The following is an 18,212-nucleotide window of genomic DNA, read 5'->3' on the forward strand; positions in this document are numbered from 1 at the left end:
CCCAATTACTTTTCAGTGGCTTCACACTGGAAGCCTGAAATTATCAGAGGTGAGAGTATTTGTACCTTGGAAATTAGCAAACACTACAAATTAGGACTCTCCTTCAACTCCTATATATACCAGCAAACCAGTGGCTATCGGCAATATCACACCATCTATCTTTCCATTCTCTCATTACTAGTGAGTTTGAGCATCTCTTCTATGGGTGCTTGCCATTCTAGCTTCTCCTTCTGTGAATTTGCCTATTCCTATCCTTTTCTTTTTTTTTTTTACTTTTATATTGGGTTCTCTGATGTCTTCTTATTGATTTTCAAAAGTTACTTACATATTTTAGATATGAATCCCTTGCTGCTCTTGAATATCTATTTTCTTCCAATTTGTCAGCTGTTAACTTTTTCCATGGTATTCTTCACTGAAGTGAAACCACGGGGATACAGTCAAATCTCCTAGTCTTTTGTTTGAAGGTTTGTGCTTTGCAATCTTGTTTTATGAAGTAAATCCCTACCCCACATACATAAAGATTTTCTTCCACATTTCTCCTACTTTCTACCTACTTTTCAAATGTAGATCTTTAATTAATCTGGAGTTCACTCTGAATACGGTAGACATGGGGCATTCAACTCTATTTTTTCTTCTTAAATTAAGCTCATTTTCCCCAAGCCATCTTCTAAATAATTTGCAACTTTTCTCACTAATTTGCAGTCCCATATTTACATATATTGAGGTCCCAAGGTCTGCTTCTGAGTGTTCTATCTTGTGTGGCTGTTCTATTTGTTCCTGTACAAGTAGCATACTATTTTTATCACTATGTAGTAATGACATAATATCTGCCAGGGTAGGTTGTCTCTCTTTGCTCTTGTTTTTCAAAATTGATTTGATTTATTTAACATTTGATTTTTCTTTATTGAACTTTATTGAAGTTTCTTAAAATTTGAGTTCCTGTTGGAATATTGGTTGGCATAACATTGCATTTAGAGATTAAATGGACATTTTTTACACTGTAAAGTCATCCTATCCATAGTATATCTTCATTTATTCGATCTTCTTTTATGTCCTTAAATAGAACTTAAAAATTTTCTCCATAAAGATCTTGTAAGTTGCTAGGTTAATTCTTAATATTATGCTTTAGAATTTTATTGATATTGTGAATGGTCTCTTATGGTCTGTTATATTTTCTGCGTGCTTACTGCTGAAGTAGAGGAAACATCTGATTTTTAGAAACTGATCTTGTATTTGGCAACCTTGTTATACTGGCCTATAATTTCTAATAGTTGATTCTATTGCTTTTATATGCTGATGACCCTGTCATCTGTGAACATGACAGGGATTTTAGGAGTTGCACATAGTATTCTGATATTCTACATTTAACTACCTCTGTGTTAAATGTGTGTGTGTGTGTGTGTGTGTGTGTGTGTGTGTGTGTGTGTGTGTGTGTGTGTATGTGTTAGTTGCTCAGTCATGTCTGACTCTTTTGCGATCCCATGGATGGCAGCCCGCCAGGCTTCTCTGTCCATGGAATTCTCCAGGCAAGAATACTGGAGTGGGTTGTCATTCCCTTCCTCAGGGGATCTTCCTCACCCAGGGATCGAACCCATGTCTCTTATGTCTCTTGCATTGGCAGGTGGGTTCTTTACCACTAGTGCCATCTGGGAACTACCTCTGCTAGTTGGGCTCAAATCTGGCACCCCAATTCTAATAGCTAAATATCTCTTGTTCACTTGCATTCTGGAAATAGCCCTTGTCTTCCTCCCCTGTGAATCCTATTCAACCCTGAGCCCATGTACAGGAAGTAACACTGTGTTCTTTTGATTTTTTTCCCCCCACTCTGTTCTCATGGACTGCCGTCCTGTTAGCCACTGAACAGACCTTCTGGATGCTAATGTTCAGTTTGTCTACCCGAATTTCTCAAAGATCCCTGCTACTCATGCAGCATTCTTGTGTCCTGAATGCCCCCAAAGGACACCTGTGCAGATAATACAATATAGTGGATCAACACAGGCCCTCATGTTACACAGACTTGGGTTTGAATCCTATTTCTCTCTGAGGATACAGTGAGTGAGTTCCACAGCCTCCTGGAGTCTGAGTCTTCATTGGTAAAGTGAAAACAAGTAAGATTCGAAAGATAAGAATCAAACTGTGCTCATAATGAGAATAATGAGTCAATAATGCCCTTGTCTCCACACTGATGCTGACCACTGATTTTGGTCACCTTCTGGGACTGTGGATTATTGCTATATTGTCCAAGAACCTTGTTGTGCCTTCAGATATAATTGAATCTCAGCAGCTGCGGCTGGACTATTTCCCCATGTGCTTTCCCACCCCTTTGATGGTTCATGTTCCAAGTTCTGGCTCCATATCATTGCCCAGTCCAACTCTTGGTTTGAGAACTGTATAGCCCATGGGGTGTTCCAAGAAGCATGGCTCCAATGAGTGCTTGCATTCTTGAGTAACTTCGGTTTTTTGAGTAAAGGCAACCAGGTGAGTGGGAGATTCTTTCTCTAATGGCTTCGTATCCTTGGAATTTGCCAATGTACTAGACAGTGTTTGGGTGAGGCAGAAAAAGCCAGTCACCTGGCTGGTTCTAACAGAGACTTTCATTATAGTGAGGAACAACCCAGTCAGCCACACCCTGTCACCCACTAAGAGTGGTTTCTCAGAGGGATAATTTAAATCAGCAATAAAAGTGAACTGTATAGGTGGAAAGTATAGCAACTTTTGTTACATAGAGAACTTTATGAGTTTCTGTGGCTCACTGACAATAGGGCTTATTTCAGTTCAGTTCAGTCACTCAGTCGTGTCTGATTCTTTGTGACTCCATGGACTGCAGCATGACAGGCCTCCCTGTCCATCACCAACTCCTGGAGTTTACTGAAATTCATGTCCATCGAGTCGGTGATGCCATCCAACCATCTCATCCTCTGTCATCCCCTTCTCCTCCCACCTTCAATCTTTCCCAGCATCAGGGTCTTTTCAAATGAGCCAGTTCTTTGCCTCAGGTGGCCAAACTATTGGAGTTTCAGCTTCAACATCCATCTTTCCAATGAATATTCAGGACCGATTTCCTTTAGGATGGACTGGCTGGATCTCCTTGCTGTCCAAGGGACTCTCAAGAGTCTTCTCCAACACCACAGTTCAAAAGCATCAATTCTTTGGTGCTCAGTTTTCTTTATAGTCCAACTCTCCCATCCATACATGACTACTGGAAAAACCATAGCTTTGACTAGATGGACATTTGTTGGCAAAGTAATGTGTCTGCTTATTAATATGCTGTCTAAGTTGGTCAGAGCTTTTCTTCCAAGGAGCAAGCGTCTTTTAATTTCATGGCTGTAGTCACCATCTGTAGTGATTTTGGAGCCCCCCCCCCCAAATAAAGTCTTACTTATTTACAGTTCCTTAAAGTCAGCCAAGGGCAGATTGCCTTCCTTCCTTCAACCAGTTAAACAGGTGGGTGGGGTCAGACAAGAACTGGGTGTGGTGAGAGCAGAGGGAAGGAGCAGGAAACCCCAAAAGGAGGAGGAAGCATCTGTGTTACTTCTCCTGAGAGTGTATGACGTGCTGGACCTGCAGGGACGGAGAGACTGGCAGCAGACCAGGGACTGTGGGATGGTCATGGTGTTTACATATTGCATAAGCACTATGAATTTTAGTTGACAGTATACTCAACCTGATTCGACAACGTGATGCGACTGTTGCAAACGAGTACTTTCATATTTTGAGCTATGCTAATAGAAGCACAACACCAAGAAAGAGGTGGCAGTCTCTCCTCTCTGCACTCAACAGGACATCCCATTCATTCCCGGGCGTCACAATTAAGAGAGCTCTAGACAAGCTGGGATGCACCATAAAGAGGCCCTTAAAATGCTGGTGAGTGGATATTAACAGTGTCATATATGAAGCAGCCTAGGAGCACTGAGCATGCTTGTCCTGGATTCCTTGAAGTTGGGCATGATCTGAAATCTAAAGGGGAGAAAAGGAACTCATTAAGGAGGAGATCCAGGAAATAGCATTTTAGCTTTCAAGGTGGAAGAACTTTTCAACAAGGCTAATCAAAGATAAAATACCTGCTTTCAAAGGAAGTGCATTCCTGCTTACTGGAGGTGCTCAACTATGGCTACTTGGCGGGAGGATATTGTAAGGGGGACTTAAGCACCTTTTCTAGTGTCTGGAGCCAATTATTCTAACAGGAAAAGATGTTCTAGAGCGTGGGAGGACTTATCTCTGCTCGTGAAGAGCCGGGGTAGCTCTTGCCAGGCACTGTGCTTGGTCAACGTGGAAGTACAGTGTAGCAGTTTGTGTATCAGATCAAAAAGGCCTCAGAGGGAGTTGTTACGGTGTAACACTACTGGCTCAGGGTTACAGACTTCAGTCACGGGGGAAACATGGACTTACTCAGTCCCTTCATTAAGGGACTGTCAAATAACACCTTTCCTTTCACTGGATGGAGAACCAGGATGCCAGCATTCATCACTACTTTCTGGTTCTTAGGGGGGATGAGGAAGGGGGCCAGGAGAGAAGGGAGTGAGAAGGGAGCAACCAGCAGGGGAAATAAACTTCTGGGACGAATACTGGTGCATCCTCTTCTGCATCTACACTGCCATACTTGGGTGTAATTATTCCACTTGTGTATAGCCTTGACTAGGCTTTTTACAGCAAGGCCTGCAAGCAGGTAATTGACTAATGGGCCTATTCTGGGCCATGCACGGAGCGATGGGGGGAGCCCCAAAAGGGTAAGACGTGCCCCTAAGAAGGGTGTTGGAGCGCTTCTAGTCCCGGGATGCGAGGCAGAGAGGCAGGTCAGATTGTTTTAGCTAAAGGCTTTGATGGAGGAGCGTTTGTACAGCAGGCCACTGGCTGCTTCGCCAAGCATGGCCTAGGGCCAGGTGGGGTTCCGCAGAGAGCCTGCCTCGTGTTGGGGTGGAAATATCCTACTGGCGTCTCACTCGCAAGGTTAACGCACGAAGTCCACCAGACCTTTCTGTCCTCGAACCCCAGCCCAGGTCTGCGGAGGGGCTGCGGGAGCGCAGGCAGGAGGCGGCGAGCACGGGCGCGCGCTCCCTTACAGTCCCCTCTCCCCGGCGCGTGCGCGGGGCCCGGACCGGGGCCTGCGCGCCGCCCGGGCGCCTGCACTGCGCGCGCGCACCGACCCCGCGTGGGGCCCGGCTCCGGCGCGCGCGACGCGGAGGCGGCAGGCGGGAGGGGCCGGACGAGGGCGGGGAGCGGCGCGGCGGGAGGCCCCGCGGCCGTTTACCGGAGACAGGCACCCGGGCGGAGAAGCGCGCCTCTTGGCCTTCTCTCCGCGCCCCTGCGTTCCCGTCGGCCGCCCGGAGAGGACCGGAGGAAGCAGGTGGGGCGGGAGCGCGCGGGGACGCCGGGCCGGCCGGGCGGGCGGGGGCGCGGGGGCCTGAGGGCCGGTTGGCGGTTCGGGGAGGTCGGCGCGGGGGAGCTGGGAGCGCCCCCAGGGTCGCCTGCAGTTGGCGCCAGTGTCGCCGGCTCCTGGAGGCCTCCCTGGGGCGGGGGCGGGGTTGGAGCGGCTCACGGGCGGGGACGTGGGTGTCTGGTTTCCGTTTCTCACCGCCCGTTTAACTTCAGCATGAGATACCGCCAGGTGTTTGGGACGGGCCGGACCCTGCTGCGCCGCCCCAACCTTGACCGCCCCGGCGCCCTTGGGAGAGCCTCTCGCGCGCAGTGATGCGCAGAGTGCTGTGCCCAGCCCTTCGTGGTTTTCCTGAGAGGGCCCTCTTCGCATCTCTCTTGCCACCCCTTTGCTTATTAAACTGTTTGAGAAACCTTTTGCCGGAGAGAATTCAAAGATAAATGACAAAGATAAATGACTCTGCCTCCAGTCGTTCGCTACCCCCAGATTCCTTAATTCTAAATCATGAGAAGTTGGGGGAAAACACTTCCCTAGAGACTGCTCAACAGAGACGCGGGTTAGACCTCATCCTTGTGAGCTGGATTGATGGGTTTATAACGTCAGCTTTCTTTTGAATTAGATGTCAGATTGTTCACTAATCTAGAGACTATGTAGGCAATTTGGATTTTAACTCTGAGACAGTGTTTTGATATGTATCAGAGGAGGATATTCTCATGGGATAATAACTTGCTGTATGTTCCCTGCTAGACTGAGGTTCACATTGTAGCAATATCAGAGTGTAAATTGATGCCTTTTAAATATTTCAGTGAAGAAACACCCTCCTTCTTTGAAACATCCGCCAACTACTTTAATCTTATTTCACTTTCACATTGGCACTTGTCATTTATGTATCTTCTGCTCAACTTAAAGTCGTCTAAATGGCAGAAGATCACCCAGTGAAGGACATGGAACAACTGTGTAGAGAAAGCAGAGAATTGGAATTGGCAGAAGTCTGCATTTTTATGATGCAAAGCCATCCTGGTTCCACCCTGTTTTGCTACCATAATTATGCATTTTAAAATACTTTCATTTGTTATGGACAACCTGGGCTGAAAGAGTGAATCTTGAAATGGAATGAATATGTTCATTTCTGTCTTACAGAAGATTTGGCATATGGTGTATTATTTACAGGATTTATTTCAGACGTTTCATATTTACCAGAAACAATCCCACCAGCAAGGTTTTTAGAAAAATAATATTTATATGATGTTTTTTATGGCTTGTAACAACTCCAGTTTTGAAACATACTAGTGATCTTCATGTAATAGTATCAGCTGAACTCTTTAGCCCTGTGTAAATCTGTGGACATCTGGTTACTTTTAGACTTGCTATTCCCTTGTTAATGATGTATAATTAAGTACCACCATGGGCTTGCTTAGTTTGTTAGCCTCTTGTTTTTTTGTCATTTCAGGCATCTGTATATTTTCTCATCTAGAATTTGAGTCCACAGAATTTTCTATTCTGAGGGAAGTGTTCTTCTGCAGTGTTCAATACGGTAGCCACTAGCCACATGTGACTTTTGAGTCCTTGTATGGAGCTCGAGCAATGGAGGAACTAAACGTTTAATTTGTATAGACATGTGGCTAGTAGCTGCCTGGTTGGGCACTGCAGCTTTAAATTATTCCCTTAGGAAGCCTTCACTGGCCCCCTTGAATACAGCACTTATTTCAGTTATATAGTAATTTCAAATTTCTTGTAGGAATTCTGTTCTTAACTGTAATCTACTTGATGACATATCTATTTTCTTTACCTTTGCTATGCCAGGCTAAGACTTAGTAAGAAACGCTTGATAAATATTTGTTGAATGACTAAATGAACTTGTTGAGGGCAGGTATCTTTCATGTTCTCTGTAAGGCCTGTTGTTCAGTCGCTCAGTGGTGTCTGACTGCAACCCCATGGACTGCAGCACACCAAACTTGCTCAATGATTAAATAGATTTCATGTAGATAACAAATAAATGGGTTATTGGAAATATGCTTAAAATGCTTATTTTGGTAAGATTATGTTTTTTGGTATCTCGTGAAAATAAACACTCATAACAGAATACTATATGAAAGTGAATGAAAGGGCCTCGTATTTCCAACTCATGTGGATGCAGCTTGGATCTCCTGATAGCTGAGTAACAACTCAAGGATATGAGTTTGAGTAATATGCCCTTGAACCATATTCCAAATAAATCTGAGGGCATCTTTTGGTCTCAGTGAGGTTCCTTAGTGAGGTCCTGATAGCCATGAACCACTCTGAAGAAGTTAATGGGCAGCTCCACTCACCACCATTCAGTGTTAGGGCATTGACCAGGAATCTCTGAAAAAAAATCACCAAATATTAGAACCATGTTACAAGTTGCTTTTACTCAGAGCTGATTTGGGGTGATGGAATTCCTATATAAATCATAGTTTAGGGAATTTGATTCTTGTTATTGCATCTGTTACATACACAGTTAATTAGGGCCAACTTTTTTTTATCTTAGGTTATTTTGCATAACCCATTATCACCAATTAGCCATAGTAGGATTTGAAATGAAAATATGTACTCAATCCAGCTCATTACAACTCTAGATTTGACCAAGATTCCCAGATCTTTAGATCCAGAAATCACTTTTAGGAAAGGATTCTAAAACTATACAGAAGTTTGTAGAGATGTATAGTTTTCTTAACTAGGACAAAAGGTAGAAGGTTGGGCTTTTCATGACAGAAAGGAAATGAGAACAGGGAAAAAAATGCAATGGAGACACAAAATACATGTTAAGAATGTTCACTACATTGTTCAGGTAATATAGTAGCTTCTTGGGGTTTGAAATATCTAACATGTAAAATAAAGTTGATTATATCTTGTTGAATGAATCATCTTTCCACCTTGAGTCTAGGATTTGAGTATTTATTAAATGTGTATATTTAATAAATAGTTATTAAATGTGTTTTTGAATGGGGAACCCCACTCTTTGAAAGGGAAGTTTTGAAAAGTGGCTTCCTCTTAACTAACTCAGGAAGAAAACCACTTAATCATTTTGTTGAAGAATTAAGAGTGTAAAAAACATGGCTGAGTCCCAAAGTGTGACTATAGTCAAAGATTAATCTTCCTAAAACAGCTTGAATTAGGACAGTCTCCTTTTAAAAAGTCAGTGATTTCCCACTGCTCATGGAATTAAATGGTTGGCATTTGATCAGGTATATAAAGCATTACTGAGGAGAGTCCTAAAAAACCATGACAGCCTTACCTCTTACTAGATGTGCCCAGTTCCAGCCTGCTGTTCCTTTGATGGGCTCCCCTTTTAAATTTCTGCCTACTCATCTTTCAAGACACTTCTCAAATGATGCTTTTTGCACTGCACCATTTCTCATTCTCAGGAGCTCCTATTGCAAATGTTCTTTGTACTTAGGTTATGGAATATATTTCACTCAGTTTTATCAACTATAGTTATTAGTACTATTTTATTCACTCTAGTAGATTGTAACCTACCTAACAAGCATGGGCCATATGTTACTCATTTTTGTATTCTCTGAAACATCTAGAATAGTGTAGTGCCTTGTACAGATTAATATTATTAAACTTTATTTCTGTTCCTTGGCTTCCAAGGACACCTCATACCTGGTATAGACTGTTTTCCCCAAATTTACTGCTAATTTGTAGAGGCCAGCAAGCAGAAATCCTGACTGACTTTGAATACAGGGAAGCTGCAGTATTGAAGGAGAGCTGTCCTTGTGGTAGGTGCTACTTTTTGGAATTGTTAGTATTTGAGGAAGTTCACCATGCCGTATGGCAACATTTTTTCCCATTTATGTGGCCAGGTTAATGTCAAAATGATTCAAAGTATTGAGTGGTGAGACATTTTAGCATCCAAGAAACCTTGAGAGCCTTTAACATAGTAACACTGGATTAAGTTATTCAATATATAATATCCATGACCATGTAAACCTGTACCTTATGAGAAAAAAGAAATTGCCTTACCCTTTACCAGTTTCTGCTAGTATTTAGAAAACATGTGAATCTAATTGGAAAGAAACCACTTAGCTCAGAAAGGTGACTGCTTGGAATAGGGTGGTGGTGGTAGGGAAGCGTGATGGGTGAAGGTGATAGACTGTTGGTTAACCAAGTAGACTAGAGCACTCGTTGAGTAGTATCTAGCCTAGCGTTATCTGCCACACTATCAGTTAACCATCTTTACTTATTCTGCTCTTTCTACTGAAATAATCTATACTCATTTTTATTTAGCTTTGTACTGTAGTTTTCTGCTTATATTTTAAATAGATACAGAGAGTCGTAATATTTCAGACTTCAAAGATTTGATGCAGAAGAAACTGGAAGGCTTTTAGCCTCACAGTTCAGGTTTACTAACATTTTCTCTTCATTCTGTGTCATCTTTGATATGTGGGTCAGGGTGCAGCAGCTGTCTAATTTGGAGCAAATTTATTCTGAGTGCTCATGTTTCCTGGGAAAAAGAGGTAATATAAGAGATGTGGTTTAAAGGCATGACCTTCCGTCTTCTACTGGATGGACTAAACAGATCCTCTACCGAAGTGAAACAATGTCAGTAAGCTTCTAGATTTAGATTTGTACAAGTGATGTGGTCAGTTTTCAATTAAGTTTTCTGGGATGTCAGAAAATAATAATGTTCTAAACTAGATTATTTTCACGTGATGAGCAGATGGCACGAACCATTGGATGACATGATAGAAGCTGTGTCAGGTCCTATGAGAAGCCTGAGATGCATCTACCAGGGGTACTATCTCCTCGCTTGTTACTGCAAGTGAAGAGGACATCACCCATTTAGATTAGTTCAGTGTTTAAAAAATGTTTCGCCTATTATTGGGAAATACATAGTAGTTTTTTATTCCTGAGCTTTGTCCAAAAAGATTACGTATGCTGTTGACCCTAAGAGACAGTGTGAAGCAATGTATATTCATTAACACTGGTTTGCTAAAAGGAATTTTTTCCCCTCACTCTCTAAAGAGATGTTTGGAGGTTGACAGTAGGTTAGATGTTTTAAAAAGTAGGCTATTTGTGATTGAAGGCAGTTATTCTAAGTTGCATACAAATAAAATGATATGCTTTTTTCCTCTCTCTCATTAAAGGTGGCTTTCTAGAAGATGACCATAGAGGACCTTCCAGATTTTCCATTAGAAGGAAGTTCTTTCATTGGAAAATACCCATTTTTATTTCAAGGTTCTGACACACCAGTTATCTTTTCCATTTCTGCAGCACCAATGCCTTCAGACTGTGGTATGTTAAGCAGCTGTGTTTATTTTCCACTAACTGGTAACTTGACTTCTGTCTTACACCTTTTTGTATTCCTAATTTTTCCTAAAACCATTTATTGTGGTTTTCATAAAATTGCTAAAGTTTTACTTTTTCAAAAATAACAGTTGCTTATTGCTTTTCCTGCCTTTTAAGCTAAACACTTTATTTCTGCTGTCAGTATTTTTACTATGTAAAAATGTTCATTTTAAGCACCACGATGGATTCAGAGGATTTTATTTTTAAAATGCAGTGGTGCTTAGACACCTAGCATCCTTCTGCTAATGATATATATCTTTTGGTTAAATATATTGACTTGTTTAAAAAGCCATGTATGGAAAAAAGAAAAAGATGTAAAAACACTGTGAGGTAGCCTTCTTTAAGGGCCCTGTTATCTCTGAAATACTGGGATTCTAATTAACAAGCCAAGTAATCACTGCTGAAATGATCCAAATTTGGGTGACCATGTAACAAAAACTAATGTTTTAATACACAAACAAGCCTAATTTGGATTCTGTTCAACTGTCTCCCATTGTAATTATCAGTGTATACAGAAATATAGTAAAACAAAACCAGAAAAGCTCTGTACTTACGCGGAGAGGGTGAGACCTTTCCTGGGAATGTGGCTTGAGATTGATTCATATTTAAATTGGTTCATTGAATATTCTTTGTAAAATGTAAATTTAGTAGTATTCTAGTTTTTAATCTATTTAGACTTGTTTTCCTGGGACCGTATTTTATCAGATAGGTGATAAAGGAATAAAATAAAACTAGAAGGTAAGCTTGATGGATGTGTTACATTTCTAATTTAGATAGTTTTTCAAGTAAAATATTGGGTCACCATTTCAAATTGTCTTTGGAGGTAGAGATGATGCAGTTTTTAAATATTAGTGAAAATATAATGATTGGATTGTGAATTTGTCTTTTTAGTCATATCCATTCTAATAACTACTCATCTCCAAGTATGCTATTTTTATATGTTCGGATTCTGTAGCAGCTTGCCTTGTAGTCATCAACCTGCCCTGTAGCAGGTTGTTACATAAAACCAACCTGTGCCTCAATCTTGGGAGTTATTTGCAGTTTTTACAAAAACCAACTGGATTGATTTTCGCATATAAAAAAATCAGTTACGCAAGAAAAACCTTGAAAAGCACTTTGTACCTTGCTTATGGCACTTACCTTGTTCTATTTTGAGTCATAATTGTCTTATTTCCTTTCCCAGACTGTAGCTCTTTGGATGGAGTAGAAATCACGTTTTGTTTTTTATTATCTCATTGGGCTAAGGTAGTCATTTGTTGATATTAGTTGCTCAGTCAGTGTTTGTTGAATAAATACATTGAAAGATGAAAATGGATATCGATCCGTTTGTATAACCAAAATTAAACATTGTCTGAATTCTTAATAGGTCCTTGGAATCTGAATGGACCTATAGTTCAGCTTTCCCTACTCATTTCCTAGTATAGAAATTCTGTTTCAGGATCTCTGATAGGTAACCATTCAGCCACTTGGATATCATCTTCAGTAGTAGGAAACTAATAGTTTGTTTCATTGCTGAAGTTTTAGTTGTGATAAAATTGTTTTTGTATATGGACTCAAAGTATGCCTCCTTAAAATTTTGGCCAAATGGTTTGATATGTGTGTGGAACAAACACTTTTTTATATGATAACCTCCAAATATTTGAAGATAATTTGGATATTTTAAACTAGTCTGTACTTCTTTAGGCTACACATTTCTGATTCCTTTACCAGTCCCTCATCTTTAGGATTTCTAGACCCTTTTCACTCCAGTTCTCTTTTTAGTATGCTCTAGTCAGTGTCCTCTTAAAGCATGGCATCCAGAATTGTGTTTGCTGAGTGAGTATTTGTTGAGGGCCTGTTATGTGCTAGGTATTGTCTCAGGTGCTGGGGATAGCACAGTGACCAAGAGTTGACATTCTAGGAAGGAAAACAGACAATAAATGAACACGTGAATAAACAAAATGTGAATTTTATAGGTTATAATGAATTCTGTGGAGAAAAGAAATGGACAGAGGATAATGGAGCAGAGTAGTTGTTAGGTGGGCTGGTCATCTGAAGAACCAGAAGCATCTGGTTGAGAGAAGAGCCTGGAGAGAAGTGTTCTAGGCAGAAGAATAGGAAATCAAAGACACGGAGTTGGGGAAAAAACTTTGGTGTATCCAGAGAAATAGGGGAAGACTATTGTGGCTGAGAAGCAAAGTGGTTGAAGGGCAGAATGGCAGGAGATGAAATTGGGGAGGAAGGCAGGGGCCAGACCAGGCAGGATCATTTAGGCCTCAGAAAGGAGTTTGTATTTTTTTCTAAATGTAATGGGAATGTAATTTTGTCTGTCTCCTCCTACAAAGGAATCTTGGTGAAATTTTGATTGATTAGAATTGAAATTATTTTAAATAATAATTAAACTTTAAAGATTAAATAACTTATGTATGCTGCTAAGATCTGTAAATTTTAGCTCAATAGTGAATTTCCTTGGGGAGGCAACATCATAGAGGAAGGATGATAGACTTTGGAGGCAGACCTCGTTTTCTGCCCCAAATTTTTCACTTGCTAGCTGTCTGACTTTGAGCAAGTGTTAGTTAGTCTGAGCTTATATATAAAATGAGAGTGATACCTATCAGGTAAGGTGTTTGGTAAAGTGTAAGCATTCAGCAAATACTGCTTTTCTAATGTGTTTCTTCTTTAGATGCTTCTGATTTTTTAGAGTCCCTAGCTTCTTTTTCAAGATTAAAGAATCTGATTTTCTTCTGTTCTCTTTTATTTTCTGGCCATAGGATAATATGTTCTCTGAATCTTAAGGAAGTTTTAAGGAATTTTTTTTTTTTTTTTAATTTTAAGGAATTTTAAAATCATGTTTAATTTTGTCTAGTATTCCACAACTTTACTAATACATATTCCAAATAACCCAATCTCTTTGCCTCAATGCTTTCTTTCTGCATGATCACGTTTTACTTCCTTATTGTGTGTACATAGCAGTTCCCCACTGGCTTCTCAGTGGGTAAAAAAGTAATGCCTGTTTACTATAGAAAATTAGGAAACTACAGAGAAGTAACAAGAATATTTAAAATTACACATCATTCTAGTACCACTGTTAATATTCTGGCATATTTCTTTCTACTATGTTTGTTTTAATCCTGGATGTGAATCTACTATTCATGACATATTTATATTTGGAGAGGTGAAAATACCTGTAAACTTTGACACATTTTCTATGCTTTAGAGGAAGTTCTTGGACAGTTTAGGGTTTGAGATCAGTGAACTCAGATTTTTGTTTCATTTGTGATAAGACGTGGTGTGATACATGGAAATCTCATTCACACAGTACTTCGGAAGTGCTTCGTAATTTTTGGTGATCCTGACTTTGCTTTTGAGACTTGCTTAAGGTAAAATATTTCTAGCACCTAAAAGTATTTGTGTCATTTGAGTCTTGGTCTTGTTGTTTATTATTTTTAACATATGCTTTTGGAAATTTTAATAAATATAACTTATGCCTTTTTTTAATTCTTTAAACAGAGTTTTCTTTCTTTGATCCTAATGATACATCATGCCAGGAAATTCTCTTTGATCCCAAAACTTCTGTATCAGAATTATTTGCCATTTTAAGACAGTGGGTTCCTCAGGTCCAGCAAAACATTGACGTTATTGGAAATGAGGTAAGGAGTTTTTATATCATAAATCTTATGTTATTAGGATTGTTAATTGTAAAAGATTTTTTTCCCCATTGGAATGGATAGGTGGTGATAAAGGAGAAACCTTTTAAAGATGCTGATGCTTGTTCTTTGTATCTCTGGATTTTTCACCAAAAGTGAATTAGTGCTGTATAGTCTTTCCACTGGGGCTTCCCAGGGTGGCTCAGTGGGTAAAGAATCCACCTGCAATGCAGGAGACATGGGTTCGATCCCTGTGTCGGGAAGATCCCCTGGAGGAGGGCATGGCAACCCACTCCAGTATTCTTGCCTGGAGAATCCCATAGACAGAGGAGACTGGCAGGCTACAGTCCATAGGGTTGCAAAAGAGTGGGACACGACTGAAGTGACTGAGCACGCACACAGCACAGTCTTTCCATCATTCCCCTGTGCTCCTCACTTCCTTGCATCTGGAGTTCTGACATTTTGACTCTTGATGGGAGCGGGCACTTTTAATATTTTCATACAAATTAATTTATAAATTAAAAAATACTTTCATGAGGGAATTTGATTACCATCATGTTTATCTATGCTTTTGGGTGGCTTGGTAAAGATCTAGCCTTAAATATAATTTAAAAACTCTGAATGTTTTGCAAGAGGAGTAAAAGAATAATGCTGGGTTCCTTGACCAGCTTACTGTCATGTGTTAAGGAAGGGGGGCTTATACTTTTTCAAATACTGTAACTCTCATTAGAAAGGAAATTTGCTTGTCCTTTGAGAAGTTAAGGAACCTATTTTGAGTGACAAATTACTTGGGAATACTCTTCAAGAGTTTCCTTTGGTCTGGTGACAAGTTCAATTTTCATTATTGTTATTGGGTGCAGACTTAAAATTCATCCTTAAGAGAAGTCAGTTCTGTCTACTCATTTTGTGCGTGCATGCTCAGTCGCTAAGTCGTGTCCGACTCTTTGCGACCCCACGGACTGTAGCCCACCAGGCTCCTCTGTCCATGGGCTTCTCCAGACAAGAATACTGGAATGGGTTGCCATTCCCTCCTCCAGGATTTGTTGAGAACTAATTCAATAAGATTGACTATCCTGGTTCCTCAGTATTGGTTTGAAATCAGTAGACTCTTATGTTGTAATCATATCTTCCTTGGTTTCCACAGATTCTTAAGAGAGGTTGCAATGTGAATGACAGAGATGGATTGACAGATATGACTCTTCTGCATTATACATGCAAATCTGGAGCTCACGGTATTGGTAAGTATGTGGCGAGTCTGTTAATGGCTTGAGACATCTATGTTTGTGCTTGTATGTTTGTGTCAACCAGAGTCCCTGGAAGGGCACCTAGGTGATGATGATAATATTCCTTGAATAGGTGAGGATTCAGTTAGGTCCTCCACACAGCTTGTTCCTGTTCCTCCCTTTTCTTGAGGCAGTCTTTATAGTCTCCTGGCACCTCCCAACTTTTCTGGAACAGGCTTCATGCCTGCCTGCTTGTTAGGTGAGAGTAACTAGTAACACCTAGAACCTTCCTAAGGGTTTACAGCAAGGTTTAACAGTCCATGCTTTTTTCCAGGCATCCCGCTCCCTACAGACCCTGGTCTTTATGTCTGTCTAAGGTCTGTTCCTACATACATATGTGCATAGTTTCCAAAATTGGTATTCTCCTGTGCTTTACCACTGCCTTTTAGTGATAAATTGTGACTACCTCTCCCTGTTTCAATAGTCTGAGACAGTGCTTCTTAAACTATTGACGATGAAGGACTCTTCTGTTTTTCTTTCTGCAGTCCATCATGGACTGATACTTTTGTAAAATAAAATAAAAATGACCTTGTAATAGGAAAATGAAATTAAAGACATATAAAATATAAGTCCAAGTATTTTTCAAAAGCATAAAATTGCATTTCAACTAATATATTCGGAGGAATGATTACACAGGGAAAAGAGAAACATTATCAAAAGTGTGAATTACAGTTTGGGACTGGCAGCGGTCCACAGAGTGCACGCTGAGCAGCAGGGGTCCGGTACACTGGTTTCATGGCTCTATAGTATTCCATTATATGGATGGCTCATAATTTATTTAACCAGTGTTGTCTTACTGTACTTTTAGGTTGTTTCACAATTTTATTTATAATAAAAAGTGCTGTGATGAACATCTTTACAGCTATGTGTTTATCAATGTCCTTGAGTATGATTATTTTGTTAGAAAGAATAAATTCCTTATAAAACTGACAGTTTTTGAGTTGTAAGTGTATATTCAGTATGCTGTTTGCCTTGGCTTTTTAGATGAGGTAGTAGATGGCATCCATTGGAACTTAACATTTGTATTGAAGGAAAGTAATTTAGAAAACCTTCTCTAGGTGATGTTGATACAGCGGTAAAATTTGCAACTCAGCTTATTGATCTGGGAGCAGATGTTAGTTTGCGGAGTCGATGGACAAACATGAATGCCTTGCATTATGCTGCTTATTTTGATGTTCCTGAGCTTATAAGAGTGATTTTGAAGACATCTAAACCAAAAGGCAAGTACTACAAGATCACCACTGGATGTTATTAATTAAACACATTATTGATGGCAGAAAAATTATAACTCAAAGATATTTTTACTTGTGATCCATCTTGTTCTGTATGAGTTCCAATCCCATTTTATTTTTCAGAAATAGTTTGAATTTTTTAAATTGAAGATTAGTTACTATCCTTTCACAAAAGATTTAGTACAGAGACTTAGAAAATAGTGTTATCTCATTTTTTTATATCTCTGCACATTTCCCAGTATAACATAGATTTTATAAAGTGTAGTTGAATCTATGTATAGTTCTTTTGTCTTGTTTGGGTAGCCAGAAATTTAGAGCAATAATACCTTCAGAGCTGAGCACTGAAATCATGAAGAATATTTATTTTAGGTGGTATTCAGTTCTGAAATTCTGTGATTCCATTAAAGGATAGATTTTAATTTTTTTTCTTCTTGTCTTGATGGTGCTTGATGCCCCAAAATTGAACATCAGACTGTCTAAATCGCAGTCCTGGTTCCTTTCAGTGGGGCAGTTTTCTTTAGAGAAAAAATGACAACAAGTGCCGTAGTATTACTTTATGTTGAAGGTTGTGTGTGGTGTTTCCTCCATTTGTAGAAGATTTGTTTTATAGATTCAGTAGATAAATTTCCCAGAATGTTGATTCTAACCTCTGCTTCATATAGTTGTCCAGCTCCTCTTTCCCTTTTTAGATTTTCACTTTTTGAATGATGTTAGGAAGAAGCCTCTCTTGATAGTACAGTGTCTTTCATAACTTAGGACAGTGTTCTGAGTGTGTCTTGGTTTGTTTGCAGTTGTGGGTAGGGCATGTAAGGTGGTGAAGCGGTAGTTTGATTCAGGTAGGATTAGCAGAACCAGAGATATATTAAACCCATGTTATAAAAAACAGTCAAAATGGGATATCCAATTCTGGAGTATATCTTGTGTCTATGTATAGCATCCTGATGATTTGTTGAAAGTTCTTAAAATGTTCTTAGAATTGCAAGATTCTCATTCTTACTGTGAAATCCACATTCATCATGAAGTATTGTGAATGAATACAGCATGTAGCATATGTTTAATTACACTTTATTGCAGGTTTGAGAAGTCTCCATTGTTTTACCTTCTTTTTTCTGTGAAGAGGCAGATAGTAAATATTTTAGGCTTTGTGGACCACATGGTCCCTGTTGAAACTACTTGATTCTACAGAGTGGTGTGAAAGTAGCCACAGAGAATATATAAATGAATGAAAGTGGCTGTGTTCCAATAAAACTTTATTTATGAAAACATGATGAGTTGGATTTGGCCGTGAGCCACAGTTTGCTAGTCCCTAATCTAAACCCTGCTACATTATCATTGTCGTGGCAAATATGCAAGAGGTTAGTGAAAGAGTGTGTTAAGATAGTTA

The 18,212-nt window shown here is 39.8% G+C and overlaps 1 protein-coding gene across 17 annotated transcripts in view; it reads left to right on the plus strand.

Moving 5' to 3' along the window:
* The window catches only part of CLIP4 (CAP-Gly domain containing linker protein family member 4), a 110,608-nt gene that overhangs the window by 8,829 nt on the left and 83,567 nt on the right, over nt 1-18,212 (plus strand). For 9 of the 17 annotated variants that reach the window (XR_014051840.1, XR_014051847.1, XR_014051841.1 and 6 more), the window contains exons 2-5: nt 10,486-10,633; nt 14,177-14,316; nt 15,458-15,551; nt 16,655-16,816. Coding sequence is in view for 8 of the 17 variants with exons in the window: in XM_081484303.1 (XP_081340429.1) it covers nt 10,501-10,633; nt 14,177-14,316; nt 15,458-15,551; nt 16,655-16,816 (529 nt within the window). In the remaining 9 variants the exon portion in view is untranslated. Of the gene's footprint in view, nt 1-5,187; nt 5,345-10,485; nt 10,634-14,176; nt 14,317-15,457; nt 15,552-16,654; nt 16,817-18,212 lie in introns of those variants that run through there. The other 8 variants (XR_014051838.1, XR_014051844.1, XR_014051839.1 and 5 more) reach the window with 1 other exon arrangement.

The sequence above is a fragment of the Giraffa tippelskirchi genome, chromosome 4, assembly GCF_054371585.1.
Source record: "Giraffa tippelskirchi isolate mGirTip1 chromosome 4, T2T-mGirTip1v1.2.pri, whole genome shotgun sequence".
Classification (NCBI taxonomy): domain Eukaryota; kingdom Metazoa; phylum Chordata; class Mammalia; order Artiodactyla; family Giraffidae; genus Giraffa; species Giraffa tippelskirchi.